At 47.6% G+C, this 15,319-nt stretch overlaps 4 protein-coding genes across 4 annotated transcripts; 1 reads left to right on the top strand and 3 right to left on the bottom strand.

The window, feature by feature from the left end:
• Positions 1 to 145: 145 nt before the first annotated feature.
• Positions 146 to 5,996, bottom strand: GIQ15_00131 (U3 small nucleolar RNA-associated protein 10; the record flags this gene model as incomplete). Its single annotated transcript, XM_033547548.1, has 8 exons — positions 146 to 585; positions 661 to 805; positions 867 to 1,229; positions 1,281 to 2,321; positions 2,375 to 2,659; positions 2,721 to 2,948; positions 3,001 to 5,557; positions 5,620 to 5,996. 8 exons carry the CDS (start codon positions 5,994 to 5,996, stop codon positions 146 to 148), a joined length of 5,436 nt encoding a protein of 1,811 aa, XP_033408499.1.
• Positions 5,997 to 6,291: 295 nt separating this feature from the next.
• GIQ15_00130 (uncharacterized protein) lies at positions 6,292 to 9,745 on the top strand (the record flags this gene model as incomplete). The annotated part of the gene is made up of 4 exons (XM_033547547.1): positions 6,292 to 6,312; positions 6,374 to 6,959; positions 7,011 to 8,797; positions 8,852 to 9,745. 4 exons carry the CDS (start codon positions 6,292 to 6,294, stop codon positions 9,743 to 9,745), a joined length of 3,288 nt encoding a protein of 1,095 aa, XP_033408498.1.
• Positions 9,746 to 9,890: 145 nt separating this feature from the next.
• On the bottom strand, positions 9,891 to 10,886 carry GIQ15_00129 (uracil DNA glycosylase; the record flags this gene model as incomplete). The annotated part of the gene is made up of 1 exon (XM_033547546.1): positions 9,891 to 10,886. The coding sequence occupies one exon, from the start codon at positions 10,884 to 10,886 to the stop codon at positions 9,891 to 9,893; it is 996 nt and encodes a 331-aa protein (XP_033408497.1).
• An 838-nt stretch (positions 10,887 to 11,724) lies between these two features.
• Positions 11,725 to 14,630, bottom strand: GIQ15_00128 (uncharacterized protein; the record flags this gene model as incomplete). The annotated part of the gene is made up of 9 exons (XM_033547545.1): positions 11,725 to 12,297; positions 12,359 to 12,570; positions 12,645 to 13,025; positions 13,080 to 13,139; positions 13,193 to 13,250; positions 13,304 to 13,324; positions 13,398 to 13,529; positions 14,200 to 14,516; positions 14,573 to 14,630. 9 exons carry the CDS (start codon positions 14,628 to 14,630, stop codon positions 11,725 to 11,727), a joined length of 1,812 nt encoding a protein of 603 aa, XP_033408496.1.
• Positions 14,631 to 15,319: the final 689 nt, after the last annotated feature.

Here is a 15,319-nt window from a genome sequence, read left to right as displayed (position 1 = left end):
TTTAGTCTCTGCCCTTTTTAAGCCTTTAACCAAATAAAACGCCCAAGGGGTATTTTGCCCTTTAAAAAAATTCGCCAAAAGGAAAAAAAAGGAGCCTGGCTGGAGAGGCTATTCATTTGACTTCCCTCATATCACGCGTGCGTGTTTACGCCAGCATATCATCCAATTTCTCTCCCAAGATATCTTCGATCATCAAAACCCACTTCCTAACTTCTCTCTCAACATTTTCATCATCATCTTCCATCAATTCGCTGATGAATGGCAACATCTCGGGCAGTAATGCAAGCCATTCTTCGCCTAGCTGCTCAGTCAGGCTTTGCTCACATTTCACCGTTGCAAGACGGGTGAACGCGTTTTCTCCTCTGCAGGAGTCAGAACTGCCGCCGCTAGCACGCATATACTTCATAATATGTGTGTTTATTTCCTTTTGATTATCTGGAGAATCTGCGGCGATGGCAAGTGCAACAATGCTGGGGGTTGCCTCAGCTGTGACCAGCTTTAGCGATGCTTGGCTCTTAGCCATGGATAGTTGGTTGATAAGATGGTTAGAAATCGAGCTGAGATGGCTTGGTGATTGCCAGAATTCTATTTCAAAGATGTAAGTTAGCAAACCGGGCTACCTTAAACATATGAATCGGGTAATGGGATTTGAGGACATACCATCTTGATCATGCTCAAATGAGCTTCGAAGCGTGCGCATCACGGCTATCCATAGAGGTTGATGTGCCTTTACATTTGGCTGTATACTCTTCAATACATCGACAACATTTTCAATGATATAACTGGAGTAGCCAGTGACAATGGACTAGAGAAATCAACCTGATTAGTATGGAACAATGACGATGAGGTAATTTCCAATCACAAACCTTCAGGGTGCCAAAGAACGTCTCTAGGAACCTATAAAATGTTGTCAATCTTGCTTGTTTGCCAGGTATGTCAGACTTGTCTAGTTCCTCCGTTGCCCATTCGGTAAGTTGCGCGAAGAAGGGACGGAAAATAGTATCGTTCAGCTTATATATCATCTTTATCGTCAGGTCATTGATGCAAGACTCTATATCATCAATCTGTTGACCATCAAATCTGTCACCGGTGGGCAAACTGCATTGTGCTCTTCGGAAATCGAAAAATTTCCATAGAAGGTTAGATAGTGCAGGAACGTTTTTGATCGTGTCTGATTTCGGATGCTTCTCGATGGAAAGTTTGACAATTTCAAGAGCTTCCTTGGCAGCCTGCACACGATTAGTCTCATTAATATATATACGTGGAAAGGTTGACCTTACCCTGGAGCCCTGTGAAACGGAAAAGTCCCAGTTACGTTCAACAGTGTTGTATACTTCCTTTGAATCGACCCGTTTCGCCAATAATTGCAAGGTATCCTGGCGGTTATCATCACAATCTTGTGATAAGCCGGCGCGAGCTGAGTTGGCGGAAAGCTGCAAAACCCTATCCAAATCCCCAGGTGAGATCATATAAGGGATATGAACAAGCAAAGCAGAGAGTAGCGAATATACAGCGTCGTGAAGCTCGGGGTTTCGTGTCTTGGTTGCCATACTGCCTTGAAGTAAATCCAAGGAACGGGCCAAGGCCACTGGAAGGATGGGGATGATGCCATCTGCGATAACCTCCGTCATAGATGCGAGACACAGGACACCCATAATACGGATGCGACTATCCGTTTGTCCCATGCATTTGTCCCCAGCCACAACGACTGCTGCCTCGACAACTTTCTCGGGGTCTTTCTTGCCATATTTCTCAGAGATCTTCTCCATACATGCAACCGCTGCATGTTTAAGGAGTATGTCAGGCGACGTCTCTACAATACCAACGAGCACAGACAAGAATGAGAGAGCCTTTAATTGGGAGGCCCTGTCTCTGTCATTGGTAAGCTCTAGTCGGTTTTCAAGTAGCCTTAGAACCTTTCGGCGAAGGTCGTCCTTTGGTCTCTTGAGTAGAACCTCGATGGTGTCAATGAAATCAACGAGCGAGAGGGTACCTAACAAGGTAGCAAGGGCGTCGCCACACGCGTCGCTTATGGGTTTAATGGAACGAACTGCCTCACCGAGAGCCAAAAGCCGTTCTAAGATACTAGAAAATAGACCATGGACTTTTGTGGCGTCTTCTGTCTCATCTGACTCAAAGCATTGGACCATCTTGTTACCAAGGGACGTAAACTTGAGCAAATGAGATAGCGTCTGAAGGAGATCAACTGCCACCTTGTGAGGCTCCCTTCCATCCTCGCTACCAATCCCAAGAAGAATTCGCGATATAGTCGGTTTTGGCTGCAAAGCATCTTGTACGAGACTCAAATAACGGGCGTATGTCTAGCTAGAGGTAAGTAAAACATTACCAGGAGATTGGAAGGTAAAGAACTTACAGTAAGTTGAAGTTGAGCCTCTGCATTTGACGCAAGGGCAGTCATTGTGACTAACACATCCCTATCCATTCCGTATTTGGTTGCTAACATTGCCAAGACCGCAAAGAGGAAATCTTCCCGGCCGAGTTTGTTCACGAGCGACTCGAATAGTCTGAGACGGCGGTACGACGGGATATGCTCATATGCAGTTGTGAAGGACAGCAGAAGCTCCGATGTGCCCATAACGACGTCCCTCTTTTGAACTCGGAGTGAGCGAACAAGGGGAGGAATAACCTGATCGATGGTCTAGGAAGGAAAACTGTCAATAACCCTGACGTCCAAATGAAGTATTTTGGCTGGTACCTACCTGGTCAATTACAAGGGCCGAGTATTCATCATCTTTTCTAAGAACATTTGATCCCATGAAGGTAAAGATGGGCATAACGCTATGAAGAACAATTTCCGGTGCGACGGTGGCGAGGGCTGCAACAAGGAGGAGAGCCGTATTCTGGACCTGTGGGCTCTCTGACGTGCGAACACAGTCAATTATTAGATCTGCCCTAATGACCGACGTGTCGAGTTTCTTTGGTGACCCCTATATGTACAGTTAGCAACTACAAGATAGAGGCGAATTGAGGGAAACAAACCTTGTATTTATTAATTATAGAAAGCAGGATGCCTAGGTTAAGGCTTAGAAGATAGCTCATTTCCGATTGCACCTGTAACTTCAAGCGGTGAACAATGGCAAGAGTTTGAAATAGGCCTCCGATCAGCTCAGGGTATTCCTCAGGTTGTGACCCATCGATTAACTCAAGAATAAAGGAAATTCTCTGGAGAGGAACGTTTGCCTCCTCTCGGCTAGCCGGGTTCATAGCAACCATGTTGCTCTGGCTCGTTCGCCGTCTTTTCGGGGCGGGCGCTTGGGAGTCAATATCACAAGAGGGTGAGGTGATTGTACTGAGAAACTTGGTGATAACTGGGCCTGACAAGTTCACCGATCGAAGGAGCTCTCTACTAAAGCCAGCCAGCTCCTCAGTTTGGGCGTTAGGAGAAAGACACATGTCTAACAAATTCTCAGAAGCAAATAGCTCCTTCTCCTCCTTCAGGGAGGGCCAGATATCCTTTAGGCGGGCAAAAACGGCTGCGACAAACGATAACCTAGTGGATTGAGGGTCTTCTTTCAGCAACGACAGGAGAGAGGTGGTGGCAGTTGGATCTTTTTGATAAACGACGGAGAGGGTTTGTTGCTCCAAGTCTTGTATGGATACATGCTCCTGGAGTTCAATGCGCTTAATTTTGTCGGAGTCGATTGACCTGCACTGTTCAAGCAAAGGAGATAGGAACTGAGTGCGAGGAGTAGGCCCAACTTTGCCGATGCGGTTGACGATCTTTAAGAGCCTGAGCTTTATAGCGAAGAGTGGCGTATTTATAATATGAGAGGAAATGAACGAGAAGAAATCGCGGCGAATTGACTTCTTCAATTCTGCGTCTGAGTCTTTGGAAGAATCCTGCGTAGTCCCCCGGATTGCCTGCATGAACGTTTCTGCAATCCGGGCGGAATCAAGTATAAACTCCTCCAAGTCAGGCATTAACCCCTGATTGACGAATTTGTGTACATCCCTCCAAGAAAGCCACTGAACTGACTTTGACTTTTCGTTGGCACCATAGATGCAACCTTGACCCCATGGCGAGCCCTCAATTTTAGATGCCAAAAACTGATTATCGATGGCAGTCAGTAGTGCAGCAGCCTCTCTCCTCACTGGTGTTGATATATCAGATAGGGCCGATATAGTATACGGAATAACGGCCTGTAGGTCAACGGTTTTGTCACCTGCTTCAACAATGGAGGCTGTTGCAACACTGATAGCTTTGGCACGAGCTAGAGGGGGGTAAGGCCCGGAAAAGTACCGCACGAGGAAAGAGAGGAAAGTTGGGTCACTGAGAATTGTGTTTTTGTGTAGGATAGGGAGGTTGAGGAAGGTGGTTAATTTATTCGCAGCAGTTGTAGCCTGGGTGAAAGCAACGGCTAGTTCGCTGAAGAGGGAAGCAGGATTTTCGACGAGAAAGTTATCTGGTTTCTGAGCTCGACGTTGAGACAGCGATGTAACGGCGTTTGCGAATTCTTCGTCTTGGAGCCGGCTCTCGGGTACATCTCCCATCTCAACATCTTCAACTTCGTCTATTTCTGCTGGGCCCATGTTGTTATCAATGGCAGGCTGAAGCGCCATTTCTATGGCCTTTATATCAACACTGGATTCAACAATCGCTTTCTGAAGGAGAGGATCAAGGTCCTTGGATTCGACAAATGTTGCGAGCGTGTCTGAAGTTAGTTGACGTACTTCTTCGGACATATAGTCCTTTCGATGAGATTCGTCCACGGCCTTCAGGAGAGCAGATATTGCTTGTGTCTTCTCATTTGGGCCCAGTATATCTCGTTGCAGAACCTGATTAACAAGCGATAAAGATGGAGCTGCAAGTCCTCCCTCGTCTTTATCCGTAAGTACATTCACCAAGCCAGTGAGAAGCTTGACGATGGAATGGTTTACACCGAGACCAGCAAATATATCGACCGCGTTATCTAACCGAATAATTGACTTGATCACAGGTTTGGGAAGCTGGGCTTCGTCCTTTTGTTGTATAATCACTGACAGGCAAGTGAACCCTGAAGCAATTGTGTCCGGGGTCCAAGACCCGGCCACTGCCTCCATTAAGCTATCAATGGCCTTGTCGCTCAGAGATCCTTTATTCGCCAGAACAACACAGAGCATGTAGCAGGCAACTGTAAGTTGTGGCGCCTTTTTCAACGAGAGACCAGTGCTAAGCGTTGGCAACATACGGATCAAGACATCTTCTTTATTCCGTCGCTCGACTTCCATTCTACCAGATTGCGCCGAATCAAGCATTGCAGAAAGGGCCTCTGCGGTGATGCCAGCCCAGAAAGAAATGAGACCCTGGTAATGGGCCCTAGCCTTGCTCGTTTGTATAACATAATTATTCAGGGCAGAGAAAAATTCTTTGTTCGTTGCTGCGCTGTGTACGATTGGACGTCGTGGAGGTAGCGTCAGGCTTCGCTTGTATGGATATAGCACTTTGAACGTAGGCGTTAAGTCATCTGGTAGTATAGACAGGAGGTTGAGGAAAAGAGGAGTTGTATGGTATGGCAAGAACGTAAGAATCAGAGGACCAGTGTTGTATTCGTGTATGCTATAAGAAAATGTCAGATTACACTGTATAATCGCATGGCAGAAAAAGGTTGGTGTATATACCGAAATCGACGAATGAGCCAGTCCACGGCCTTGACTGCTGGGTTGAGAAGTAAACGGCCACCAACCAGAGCGAGGAATTCCCCTATAATGGCATCTAGATCCTTGTTCTGGCTTGCGGTCATTTGACCTCTGTCTTCGACTTTGCTCTGCTCACTGAAAAGATTCTGTCGGAAGGGCTGAAAGCGGGCGTCGAGGGTGCATAGTTCCTGAAACCCTTCATAGGATAGCTGGTATATCGTCTCAAAATCCTGTGTGCTAGCGACTTTCTTCTCGAATATCAACGATTGCGCGTGGGCTGATCTTTGAGCTTTCAGATCAAACTGATGGGTTGCTTTAGCCGCAACCTGCGACAGCTGCGCGGCGAGGGACGACGCCATTGTGCAAAGTAAGGCGGAAGATTATATGCTGACGTAGATATTCAATGCATAATAGCAGGTACCCTCCCAGCAGCCAAACGCAAGCGAGCTCTTCTTGCGCAGGTCTGAAGCTGGTCTCGTCGAACTGAATGATCTTGAAATTCGAATGCGCGCGGAAGAGTATAAAATTCTCTGGCCCGGAAAGGGAAGTTTTTCCCGAGGCTCCCCTGCGCCAAGAAGGGAAAGTCCACGCGATATATAAATGAGCTTCGCGGTCGCGAGCTCGACGACAGCAATATAGCAGAACACGATAGCCATGGATTCTGGCGAGGGCAAGGTATGTGTGCAGCTCTAATATATCTACGCGGCATTATAAGACTAATTCGTCTGCGAGGAAGGGAAAAGCGCAGATCCCAAAATTTGGAAGCTTCAAACCGCAGCCAGCGCCTCCACAGACAGATCGCGAGAGCAGAGACGAAAAGAAATCTTTACGGGCTGCTGGCGATCGTGTGAGAACCAGCAAGTCATCCGATCTTTCGAGACACCATGATTCACGTCGTGCAAAAGAGAGGAGTCGAGAATCGCGCGCCAGCTCTAGTAGGCACATACAACACGACCATGCTGAAGATAGCTCGAAACCCCGGTCGACTCCAGATGCTTCAAACCTTTACATATTGGATGCCACGGGTGATCCGTATACGTTGATCTATGGGTCCCTCCATAAGTACGATATCCCCCGGTACTATCGTTTTGGCGCGGGAAGGGTGCTGGGTCTTTCTACAGCTTACACCATCGACCAAGATCTTAGCAGTGATACAAAGATAGTGATAACTTCAAGAGGAGCTACAGAAGATACGGCGCAACGGAATCTTAAAGCACTGTGGAGATCGGCTTCCAAATCCACAAAGTCTCGACGCCTGCTGCCCAGCTCGAATGGGGCCCCAGACCTAGAACGAGATTTCCTCCCATTGAAAGAAGACGGGAGTAGGAAACGAAGGCGTATAGGGGATGGATTTGCTGATTCTGCATATATAGTGTCAGAAGAAGAGAAGCTTCCTGACTACCGGTCGATCGAAGGGAAAGCTAAGCCTGGGCGAGATTCTGATGCCGAAACTGATATAGAATCAGACTGGAGCATACAATCAGAAGGAGAAGGGCCCAGGTTGCGGAATGCTAGTTTGTTCCGTAATGTGAATGAGCATCCAGATAATATGGAAGGCTGGCTCAGACTTATTAATCACCAAGAGAATATGGTGGGCGTTGCAGACAGAGAAGGGTATCGGAAGTTTACATCTGCAGAAAAGAGAAGCATTGCAGATATAAAGGTGTCCTTGTACGAAAAGGCATTGGCGAGCCTGCCTCATAATGCGCCTCGGGATAGGTTACTGCTCGGCATGATTGAAGAGGGCTCCTTAATTTGGGATCAAAAGACTCTATCGAACAAATGGAAGTCGGTTTTGGAGTCAAACTCGAGTTATATCTCTCTATGGATCAAATACCTGGACTTCCAGCAAACCACTTTTACCAATTTTACCTACGATAAATGTCGATCGGTATTCTTGGAATGTTTGAAGGTCAACGCGAGGCAGCCCGACAGCACCGAGAAACAGATTATTAGCCTTTACATCCTACTACGCCTTAGCCTTTTTATGAGAGAAGCAGGGTTCACCGAGCACTCAATTGGCCTTTGGCAAGCTCTTCTTGAATATAATTTCTGCTGTCCGCAAGGTCTCAACCCGGAGACTGATCGAGCAGCAGCTCTTTCTTCATTTTCCGAGTTTTGGGAGAGCGAGATGCCGCGAATCGGTGAAATCGGGTCCCAGGGCTGGGGTAAAGCTGATGGTGATACTCCAGATCCAAAGTCCGACCCCGACGTACCGAAAATTGATGCCAAAGATGTTTTCGGCTCGTGGTGCAAGCTTGAGCATGATTTAATGTCATATTCGTTCTTGCCCGCCAGGACACTCGACGAGGTGCAAGAAGACGACCCTTACCGGGTAGTGCTCTTCTCAGATATAGCCGACTTTCTCGTTCGCTTTTCTGATCCCCAAGTATCGAATTTAGTTGTCGACGCGTTTCTGATATTTTGTCACCTGCCGAAAACAACCCATGAAGATAGTGAGAGAATTGCAAGTTGGCATGTAGATCCGTTCTTTTCCAACCGCAATCTTGATGAGGCAGACAAACGTTCACCGGAATGGTTTTCCGCTCTTACTGAAAAGGAGGGAGATCCTGATCAATATGTGCCATTCTCGTTCCCATACCCAATGTTTGGAAATGATATTGATACCCTATTTGGTGACGGGAGAAACTGGTTTCCCGCATTTCAATCGTGGGAATCTACATACTTAGAAGGCAGTAATTGCGCTTATGTTGAATGGATTCGACGGTCGTTAAAGATGCTGGTGTCTAGAATGCCAGACAGCGACTACTTGGCAGCATATACTATTGCCTTTGAATATAGTATTGACCCCAAAGAGGCGAAGAAGTACGCTAAACAGCTTCTCAAATCTAACCCTTCGAATATCAAACTATACAACGCTTACGCACTGATCGAGGCTAGAAACGGTCAAATTGCTACTGCAGAGAAAGTGTGGACCACCACCCTTTCTATGAGCCAGAGCTTTGCTACGGAGGCGACCCTAGATTGTATCACCCTTTGGCACACCTGGGTCTGGGAGGCCCTTAACAGCCAGAGTTATGGGAAAGCAATTCGTTTATTGCTTGCAATCCCGAATAACAACCTGGATTTAACCTCTTTATCAACCGCCGGAGATTGGAAGGCTATAGCCAGCTCAGCTGAGTTTCTGAAGAGCAAAAGAGTATGTATCTCACGTTGTCTTTACGAAAACTTCTACTTACTAACGTCTTAATAGTGTTTAGACAATATCCAAGCTCACGGGCTGACCTTTCGCAAACCCGAGATGTTCAGTTATTCTACTGACTGCTTAGCCCTTCTAATTTATCTTACCCAAGGCCAAGAAATCTCAGCGGCAATAAAAATATACGACGACGCAGAACAGCGCCTTGAGACCCAGAAGCTGGATAAGACGATGTTCTTGGAGCCAATCCACCAAGTCAAATCTCGGCTACTGTATCACCATATCACGGAAAACCGTGTTTATAAACCTGCCCAGATTCGCGAAGAGCTAAGTAGGAGCGTCTCACTTTTTCCACGAAATACAATCTTTCTAAGCCTCTTTGCTTTCAATGAGACTCGATTTCGGATTGAAAATCGCGTTCGCTCAGTCCTTGGCCGCCAACTTCTTGAGCCCCATGGAAGCGACGACACAGCCGACCCTCTGAAACAATCTACTCTAATCCCTCACCTATTTTCCATCTACTCTGAACTTTACAGAGGGGTCTCTGCAGGATCTACCGCTCATTCTGCGCGTGCGGCTTTTGAGGCGGCGATATCTTCACAGTCGGGCCAGCACACAGCTGCGCTATGGAAGCTCTACGTACAATTTGAGCTTACCCTCGACGAGAAAGAGAAGGCGCGACAAGTGTTCTTCCGTTCTATTCGAGCATGCCCTTGGTCTAAAAGGCTGGTATTGCTGGCATACAATGAGCCACATCTAAGAGGATCAATGAGTTTCGATGAACTGAGAAAAGTCTTCAACGTATTGGTAGAGAAAGAATTGAGGGTCCATGTTGATTTGGAAGAATGGCTAGAAGACAACGAGGCCGAGGTTATGCCCGCCGATGATGGTCTCGGCCAGAGACCTCCGATTACCATGCCAGATGATAAAAGTTCAGATGAGGGTTGATTGGTATCACGTATGCCCATCCGGTATAAATATAGTCTTTGTATATCACAAAGGCACAACATATCATACTCTCTTCCTGAACCTTGGTTAAATGAATATAGGCGTTATATAATCCAACGCGCAAGTTATGAAAAATAGTCAAGATCTAATTATCCAAAGACCCTAACGCCTGGCTCATGGTAGGTAAAACAAACCCCCTTGCTTCTCTCCGCTCTTTCACCCAAGTACCCAGCTCGTTCCAAATGGCTTGTTTCTCCGGCAAGCTCATCGACGCTGCCAACCCGCTTGTTGTCGTCGCAACAAAAACCCTCGCACCCAACCATGAATCCTCACTATTACCTCCAAGCACCGGTCTAACACGCCCCATGTTCTCTGACTCGTCCTGCCATCCATACTTGAACTCCTCTTTCTTGATATTTCTCCCATGCTTGACCCTCCAGACAGCCTCCCAAATGCCCTTCCCAACCAAGCATACGGCCTCTGGCCGACATCGTCCAATTTTTTCCTCTAGCACAGGGACTCCTGCGTTCATCTCTGCCTTGGATAGCTGGCTGGCGTCGCGGGTAGGACGAACCACGATGTTTGTGTTGCCGATAGAGTAAAGTTCCGGCATCCTGTATGTATCAGATGGTGGATGGCGGAAGCTGGTTATCCCTGATGAGTGTAGGAGACGCCAGTAAAGGTTCGAAGGGTGAGCGTATGCATGTCCCGTTTGGCCTGTCATGATTCCCGGGTTGACGCCGATGAGCAATAGAACGAGGTTTTCCGGGGTAGAGTCTCGGAGGCGAGAAACAGGGCCGTTTGATGGAGTCGAGGCGGACGACGCATTTGCTCCTGTCCCCGATTCCGTGCCATCGCTGTTGGAATCCCTACCAGTCTGTGGAGGCGCTGACCGTGTACCTTGCCTTGAAGGACTGGATATCAGAGTAGACTGCGTCAGCGATTTCGACGAGCGTGTCTTCCGGGGCGATACCCGTGCTGGGGTCTTCTTCTCGTCCTTTTCTTCGTCCTCTTTGCCGTCCAGTTTTCGTTTTAGAGACTTCACTGGAGACGCATTGGGGGTCCCATTTGGTGAATGGATGTATTTGTCCAGACTTCCATTGAATGACCGGGGAACGTCTTCATCGTCCGTAAATGGCATCGTTTCAACGGTTGGTCTGCTTCAGACCGGACACTGTACGAATAATTAACGGTCGAAGCTACCAACCGTCAACGGCTGGCCGAAGCCTTTAAATATAGGGTAGATGAGGCTCAAAAGACGGTAAATGACACGGCGGATTGAATACGAGCTGGCCGATGATCGCTCTGTCCACCGCAGCCAGGCAGCAAGCCTCAATCCAGTAAGCGTTTGCGCCGTGACAAGTAGCTTGAATCGGCAGACGGGAGCTATAACTTTAGCAATAAATATCTAAATAACTTCGTTCAGTTATTTATATCTTATTAATATTAAAAAGGGAGAAGAATTAAGATAGCGTACGGAGTACAGTGATGGAAGAAAATTTTATAATTCTCCGGGCAAGAGAAGTTTATGCTAAACTGTAACTAATCGACTCCTAGGTAAGAAGACTTAGGTTGGCATTCGTAAAGGCCGATATATCTATATAGCTAGACGGTATTAGCGATATCAAGGGATAAAATCACTTTCTGGTTAACTAAATAGTTAACTAGCTGTGCTATGAATTGAAACGTGTGTAGCTCCCTGAATTGGATATTGGTCGGAACATATCAGAACTCTTGCCACAATGAAAATGGGGAGAGCCTTAAAAATTAGATGGTTATATTCCAAGCAAAACAGCATATATCTGGAGTGAGTATCTTTAATAGCAATCAGATATCTATCTTACATTGAGATACATCTTAGTATAGCATGGTGTAGATCTATACATCTGTCAAAGTCAAACAAAAATATGCATGCCCCTATTTAACCAACCTTATGAATACCCATCTTATTTTTTATTTTGAACTCAGCCCGCCAATATTCAAGCTGGCACTCCGTCTTCAGGCTCTCGACTTTTGCCCTTGGGCGACCCCTCTCCCCCAAGGATCGCAACTATAATGCTAGTCACGGCTGCCACCAGGCCTAGCACCAGGGTCATGACCTTCCACCCTGCACGTTCCTTTATGAATCCGCCCATAATTGGACCAAGAAGCTGCCCACCTGCAAAGGCCATGTTGAACAGGGCGTATGCTTGGGCAATCGGGTTTGCGTTGGCCCCGGCAGTACTGGCTGGAAGTGTGTCGGGCTGATAGACTGTTTGGAAGACCTCTATCATGGAGGATAAGGAGGTTGCGACATTTGCGAAGCCGACACCAGCTAGTAGGCCGATCAGGAGAACATATTCTGAAGTTACCGGGTGCTGCACAAGCCGGAGTAAGGTCAAAAACATGGCTAAGAATGCGAAGGCTATGCCGGAGACGATACGGGCGCCGTATCTGTCGACCAGGGTTCCGATCAGCGGGCCGATGAGGGTCGGAATAGAAATCGCGAGAAATATCAGCCCTGTACCACTGGGGGACCAATGGAACCTTTCGATTAGGAAGAGTGGGAGGGTCTACGTGAGGTTAGAAGACAGACCCGTTGAAGTGCTGGTGAGGAGTGTATGCATATATTACCGTCTCAAACGCCGAGAATGTGGCTGCGCAAACAAGAGCAGACAGTAAAGCCACCAGAAGGCGCCTATGGCATAATAATTGGAGGATCTGGGGCACTTTGTTCGAGTTGTGCTCAGCGGGTGCTGGGGGCGATATTAACGGCGAGCGTTCGTCTGTCCCTTTGGTAGAGGGAGAGTTGCGTCCTGACACATTCTGCTTCCACTGTCCAGCAACTATTCGTCCTGTCATTAGCCATGATGCATCGGGGGGTTTGAAAGATGTGAAGAAGACGGAGGGACGGCCATACCCTTTGGTTCAACCATGGCAAAGCGCAAAAAGATATCCAAAGCAATGAGTGCAATCGGTAGGTAAAATGCCCCATGGAAGCCCAACTTTTCATACATGATACCTCCTAGGCCCGGGCCTAACAAAGACCCCCAAGTCATGCCCATGGTTGCATAGCCCATGACCTCTCCGACTCGCTCCTCATCCACGGTAACAACAACCAGGGCGAGCCCGGCAACCCAAACGGCAGCACCAGAGAGACCCTGCAGGCCTCTGGCAATAACAAACCAGGCAGGCGACCTGGCGAACATAAACAGCGCCGTTGACACGGCCAGAGCGAGAAGGCCAACGACAAATGGGCCCTTCGGTGACCTGGAGCGATCCGCAATATATCCAAAGATGGCTGTTTACGATATGGTCAGCAACTATGCTTTGAGAATAAGGAAGAGAGACGTACGGGATCCTACTAGGAGAGCTCCTCCATAGGTAGCTAGAAGGATAGACATCCAGGTTTGGGCTATAGAAATGAATCAGTACTCCATAGGCTTATTGAAACATCAGAGTACGCACCATCATGTGGTGACACGCCGATACGGTCGACAAGAGCATTAGGGATAATGGGTATTATCTATCAGCGCCGTTAGTGTATAAATCGGATTCTCTAGTCATCGAGACTCTCACCATGCTGTAGATAAATACATCCTAGAGTTAAACTATTAACATCACATCCGAATTCTCATCTCTCGGTCCTTGCTAACCATAGCTCGTCACATACCACGAAAATGGCGATGGAGACGACCAGGACGATGAAAATCTCTGAAGACCGGAAATTCAACAGCCATGGCTTGGAGGGTATTTCCGACATAGCTGCAGATGATCCAATGGACACACAAACGGCACAGCGTTCCTTGAACGACGAAGTCATGCAGAATACTGTTTAACCAGCATATCGAGGGGTTTTTTGCGTTTGATCTTTAGCTGATGGTGGATATGAAGATGAAGACTTTTATAATGGATGCATCAAGTGCGACAGACCATTAATTGGCCATCCAACCAGATCTCAGCATCAGTTTGAGCTAAGGCTGCCGCAAATTTGAGCCAAATTGTACATATATGACCAGCCGTGACATCGTCAATCCAGCTGCCGATATTTGTACTCCTGCGTCGCGGTGTCAGAAATAAGCTTGTCTCACCAGTGTACAAGTCAACAGTTTAACAGTTTAAACGGCAATTAATAAACGATGTGAAAGAATCAGTAGAAAAATCGTAGATATGCATTAATTCGTTAATCGCTAAGGTGCACCGACAAATATCGCTTTAATATACAGCATAATGTTCATGTTTGATCAAGGACTAGTCGATCAAGATTAGGGTAGATATGTACCAAAGGCCATCGCTGATGCCTTGAAAGGGGCGGGGATATATACAACTGGGTTCTAACGGGTTGGTATAAGCAGCTATACCTTTGATTCTATGGGCATAGGTCGTCGTCTTGGTAAGGTCCATGGCTCGGAGCATACAGTCTATACCTAGCGATTAGTATTCTTGCGTTATAACTGCAACATAAGGGTACGTACCTCTCCTTCACTGTATCCCCAAAAGTAGACAGCCATTCCAATCACATAATATATCGCAGGATTTGTGCCTTGGTATAACAAGGCCGAAGCCAGTGCGCTGAGAGGGAGGATGAAGAGTCTGATTTCGATGCTGCGGTGGAACAGCGTTCCCGCGAGCGGTTTTAACGGCCATTCCCAGGCCAGGGCCAGCAGCCCGAGCAGAACGTTTATGATCTGTAGTATTGGAACCGGCCTGACGGCCCGATCGAGGTTTTTCGTGAGGAAGTCCCAGAATATCTTGGGCCAGAAGAATCCGTGTATGCCGGCCGCGAGCTGATCTAAATGTCTCGTTAGCGTTATTGCACCCATATCAACCGTCCTCGGGCATACGTACATAGTGCCGCTGTGAGAATGATGAGACGAGCCCAGTGATTCTTGATAAGTTTGCCCATGGTGACAAGATGGAATAGGGTGGGGGCCTTTCGATGATTCTCCCTTCGGCCTCTGCGAGCGAGACGGGATATATACCTCAGAATTAGGCTTGCGGTTGAGCGATTAAAGTGACTGGGAGGCTGGATATAGAGTAGATGTGGATGGCCAGCAACCACGACTTGGATCAAACAAAGAGCGATGTCTATATCGTGTATCGTGTGTCTCTGGTTCGCCGACTAGGTCGAGGAGAAGATCTCAAAGTCTGTGATGGATGGTGATGCTGATGCGCATCCGGTGCGAGTACGAGGAGTCGATTCGCTATTCCTCTCTCTGGCTGTGAGTTAGCATCTCAATGTTGTAGACGATCTGAGAACGGTCATACCGTCATCGTCTACGCTTCATGTCTCTTTTCTGCTCGTGTTCCACTGCGGTAGTCGATGTACTGATCCGATGTCGTCCGATGTCAATATGTAGTCACTAGGCCGGGAGACTCTGAATAGATATTGACAGGAGAAAGACAACCCTTGACAGCGGCTAAGTCGACATCGCCTCCAAGTCGGCCGGGATGCCCTCCATGGACGGTGCTAAGTGCAACAGGCTTGCCCCCGGCCAATGGAAGCATCCCCCCCAGCATCTCTGGCTTTGGCGTATCTATAATTGGCAGTGAGCTGCAAAACGGAGCGAGATATCACACTTCTGCATGTCTCTG

The sequence above is a fragment of the Arthroderma uncinatum genome, assembly GCF_011692745.1.
Source record: "Arthroderma uncinatum strain CBS 119779 chromosome Unknown scaffold1, whole genome shotgun sequence".
Taxonomy (NCBI): Eukaryota; Fungi; Ascomycota; class Eurotiomycetes; order Onygenales; family Arthrodermataceae; genus Arthroderma; species Arthroderma uncinatum.
This window is presented reverse-complemented; position numbering and strand designations above follow the sequence as displayed.